The 5,000-nt window shown below is 42.6% G+C and overlaps 1 protein-coding gene across 2 annotated transcripts in view; it reads right to left on the reverse strand.

The window, feature by feature from the left end:
- The window catches only part of LOC135504148 (plexin-A2-like), a 467,742-nt gene that overhangs the window by 154,977 nt on the left and 307,765 nt on the right, over positions 1-5,000 (reverse strand). Inside the window, exons 7-8 of one of the 2 annotated variants that reach the window (XM_064922472.1) lie at positions 3,887-4,040; positions 1,937-3,532 (exon numbers count right to left, since the gene is read on the reverse strand). In XM_064922472.1, coding sequence (XP_064778544.1) covers positions 3,348-3,532; positions 3,887-4,040 — 339 coding nt within the window. In that variant the 3' untranslated portion in view covers positions 1,937-3,347. Of the gene's footprint in view, positions 1-1,936; positions 3,533-3,886; positions 4,041-5,000 lie in introns of those variants that run through there. The other variant, XM_064922474.1, reaches the window with a different exon arrangement.

Below are 5,000 nucleotides of genomic sequence, written 5' to 3' on the forward strand. Positions count from 1 at the left end.
GGCTGCTTTGGTGGTGGTAAAGTGAGTGATTTGTACAGGGTAAAAGGGTTCTTGAAGAAGGAAGGCTATCACTTCATTTTGCAACGCCATGCGATACGTTGTGGACGGTGCTTAATTGGAGCCAATCTCCTCCTACAACAGGACAATGGCCAAAAGCACAACTCCAAACTATGCAATAACTATTTAGGGAAGAAGCAGTCTGCTGGTATTCTGTCTATAATGGAGTGACCAGCACAGTCACCGGATCTCAACCCTATTGAGCTGTTGTGGAAGCAGCTTGACCATATGGTACATAAGAAGTGCCCATCAAGCCAATTCAATTTGTGGGAGGTGCTTCAGGGGAAGCATGTGGTGAAATTGCTTCAGATTACCTCACCAAATTGACAACTAGAATGCCAAAGGTCTATAAGGCTGTGATTGCTGCAAATGGAGAATTGTTGGACGAAAGCAAAGTTTGAAGGACACAATTATTATTTAAATTAGAAATCATTATTTATAACCTTGTCAACGTCTTGACTATATTTCCTATTCATTTTGCAACTCATTTCATGTATGTTTTAATGGAAAACAAGGACATTTCCAAACTTTTGAACGGTAGTGTATGTTGTTCCTGTGTCTGACATTTTGTTTCCCTCTCAGGCAGATAAAAGCTCCCCTCCCGCCATCTTCCTCTTTCACTCCGTCCTTCCTCCCTCCCTTCCCTAGCTCCTCCACTGTCACCCTCCCTCCCTCTCTTCCATCCCTCTCTCCCCCTTCCTTCACTTTCATTACTTCTGCACATGATCAGTGTTCATCTGGTCAATAACCTCTCCCCTGGTTGTTTGGAAGGTAGGTAGGTGGCCGGCTAGTCCTGGCTGATGAGGGGCAGGGTGTGTGTATGAGGTGGGATTGAGAGGGAGATTATGAGGGGATAAACTGACATTTACCTGGGAGAGAGACATTCATATAAGCCCCCACATGCCACCGACTTGGTGACTGTTGGGTAAACATGGCTGACATTTTATTCTCAGAGATGGGATTACATCACTGTGACAGCACACACATACACAAACAAACAAACAAACAAATAGTGTGTGTAATCATCTACAGTGATTGTATGTGTGTGTGATCACCTATGACGTCACACATGAATATTACATGTGGAGCTCTGAAATATTTCAGTGCTCATAAATCCTGGGCTCAGAACCTGGCTCTCTAGCAGAAAGAAAAATAACCTTGGATTGGGCCTATTTACCTTACTTGGAAAGGGACATCAATACACCATCTCGTTATTTTTACAATACATAAACATGCACACAAACATCCACAACGTCACTTATTGCTCAGACCCACCTGCTCGCACCCCCACCCCCAGCATTACTCTCAGTTATATGTTTTATTTAACCTTTATTTAACTAGGCAAGTCAGTTAAGAACACATTCTTATTTACAATGACGACTTACCCCCCAGCCAAACATGGACGATGCTGGGTCAATTATGTGCCACCCTATGGGACTCCCAATCACAGCCGTATGTGATGCAGCCTGGATTCGAACCAGGTACTGCAGTGACGCCTCTATACACTGATATGGAGTGTCTTAGACCACTGCGCCACTCGGCCTCAAACTGCACCATTTTGTGTCTCTCTGTCGCCCACACACTTTCAACATTTACATTAAAAATCACTTGACATTTCCATTGTGTTAACGATGGAGGATGGATTTACAGTTTGGAAGTATACGTTTTTTCAAGATGATTGACGAGAAAAGTATCGTCCAACCCATTGGGTATCTCACTACACCCCCATATGCCATGTCTGGAAGTATGCAGACAGACAGGTTAACAGTACATTTACATGGTAATACTTCCATCAGACAGCTTTCTAACTCTTGTGGTGGTTAATTTCTTTACTATCAAATGAGGAGATACAAACATATCACACAAGTCAGAGTTATACTTCAACCAAATCTTTAATAATAAGAGCTTTGCAATAGCAATGACTTTCAACGATTCACCATTTCAAATGATCCGTTGAGAGTCATAAAACAAAAGTACAAAGGTCTTTGAAAGCCAAGATACACCCCTTTCAACCTACATGACGAACAACAGATACATAGAATGTTCACAAGGTTAAGACTCCAAACGGGTACCATCTCTCCCTGGTACGGTATAGAGCAGAAACATTAACTCATGTTCTCTGGAATGCTCTTTAGGTTTTATCACCCAAAGACATGGTAAATCTCCTCTGTCAGTGTTATCTCATAGAGGCCCATCCTCAGTAGAACACACACACACAATAGTTAACAGAACACTCTATTCTGTCGAATAAAACAAGCATTATAACATCATCTTGCAATTTCCCTGACACTCTGCCCATGACTTTTGGACTATATAGCATTCCCAGATGGCATGGGTTATTGAGTCACTTTGTTTTACACTAAGACAGGACTCTGCTGTTGTGCTTTAGAATTTGTGTAATACATTTTATACATTAGTTTATACTGGATTTCCATAAAATTGTTAGTTACATTTTGTTAGTTAGATATGCAAAACATTGCAGAGAGCCTATAATACATATCATATGAATATATTTTCTGACTCAAATGGGGTTCCCTCAAGAGTACTCTGAAATTTCTTGATATGAAACTTTTAAGTATAATGAAAATATCTACATTGGTCCGTCCAAAATAGCTTTTTAATGGAAATAAATGTATTTCCTGTTAGCAAGTCAGGGTAGCCTAGTGGTTAGAGCGTTGGACTAGTAACCGAAAGGTTGCAAGTTCAAATCCCCGAGCTGACAAGGTACAAATCTGGCGTTCTGCCCCTGAACAGGCAGTTAACCCACTGCTCCTGTCATTGAAAATAAGAATTTTTTCTTAACTGACTTGCCTAGTAAAATAAAGGTCAAAAATATATATATGTATTTTTATGGTTTCTATGCTTTTAGTTTTCCATGTAGAACATTCTATCAGTGAATTGTGAAAAGCTATCCAAGGACTGTACGGGTTATGTTTTTAAGGAGTGATATTGGTTATACTGTTCTTAACTCGGAAGTTATTCATGTTCTTAGCTTTATACTTAGAAAATTTATGCACAAAAAGATTCTGGGGGTGAGCATGTGCCTCTTCAATATGTACCCACTGTTCCTTTTTAATGCATTTAACTACATGTCCCAAGAAAAAGCCTTGGGTAGCGAGTTGATACAATTCCAAGACTGGAAGGTTAAAATCACCCGCAGACTTAGGAAGATGTACACCATCTTGTTCAACGCAACCGTCACCAGCTTACCATCCCTGAGCTACTCCTTGTCTACCCCCCCATTATCAGTCTATCCTACCCTGTACCTCTACACTGGCCTCAGTGCTATGTTAGCCCCATGTGAAGGCAGTAATGTGGGCAGCTCTATCCGGACACAGGCCCTGGTCCCTGGTCATCCATCCTCCAGGTTTCTTAATGAGGCCAGGGCTGGTGTGGAGCACACTCCCCAACCAGGGGATCTGGTCTGCGGACTGGGGGAGCTCATTAGGCTGCCTGGACCACAACCCACGTGAGGCTTTGGATCGATGATGGGACCAGATGTGGGATTAGTGAATGGAGACCAGTGTGTGTGTTAGAGAGTGGAGACGGACAGAGGGAACATTGAACATCTCATTAACACACGACTCTACAGGAGCTTATAAATAGCAGAGAGAGGGAAGAAAAGAAGGAAAGGAAATAATGGTTGTAATGCCACGGCCCGCTGTTGTACTGTGTACAACTGTATGGCTCAAAGCCAACTATCACCTTGACTTTAATGGCAGTTCATCTAAGTGAATCTAGCTAGAATGGAATCGAGGAACATAATTGTTTTCCATTGGTGATTGTGATTGCCTCCTTCGCCAGATACATCAGGTGCATGTGTATCTACCTTGGTCAGCAGGTATGAGAGGAACATCCTTAGCGGTGGGAGACAGACAGAAGATCTGGTTACCGCTGACCTGTCCCTCCACCTCTGTCAGGTTCCCAAAGGAACAAGTGATCCCAGCTGCCAGGTCTGGGACATCAGACACCTTCACCAGCAACTGCATAGAGAGAGGTAGAAACCACACATTACACCTCACATAGGAACAACCACACATTACACCTCACATAGGAACAACCACACATTACACCTCACATAGGAACAACCACACATTACACCTCACATAGGAACAACCACACATTACACCTTACATAGGAACAACCACACATTACACCTCACATAGGAACAACCACACATTACACACCTCACATAGGAACAACCACACATTACACCTCAGACAGGAACAACCACACATTACACCTCACATAGGAACAACCACACATTACACCTCACATAGGAACAACCACACATTACACCTCACATAGGAACAACCACACATTACACCTCAGACAGGAACAACCACACATTACACCTCACATAGGAACAACCACACATTACACCTCACACAGGAACAACCACACATTACACCTCAGACAGGAACAACCACACATTACACCTCACATAGGAACAACCACACATTACACCTCACATAGGAACAACCACTCATTATACCTCACATAGGAACATCCACACATTACACCTTACATAGGAACAACCACACATTACACCTCACATAGGAACAACAACACATTACACCTCACATAGGAACAACCACACATTACACCTCACATAGGAACAACCACACATTACACCTCACATAGGAACAACCACACATTACACCTCACATAGGAACAACCACACATTACACCTCACATAGGAACAACCACACATTACACCTCACATAGGAACAACCACACATTACACCTCACATAGGAACAACCACACATTACACCTCACATAGGAACAACCACACATTACACCTCACATAGGAACAACCTTACACCTCACATAGGAACAACCACACATTACACCTCACATAGGAACAACCACACATTACACCTCAGACAGGAACAACCACACATTACACCTCACATAGGAACAACCACACATTACACCTCAC

The sequence above is a fragment of the Oncorhynchus masou genome, chromosome 18, assembly GCF_036934945.1.
Source record: "Oncorhynchus masou masou isolate Uvic2021 chromosome 18, UVic_Omas_1.1, whole genome shotgun sequence".
NCBI lineage: Eukaryota > Metazoa > Chordata > Actinopteri > Salmoniformes > Salmonidae > Oncorhynchus > Oncorhynchus masou.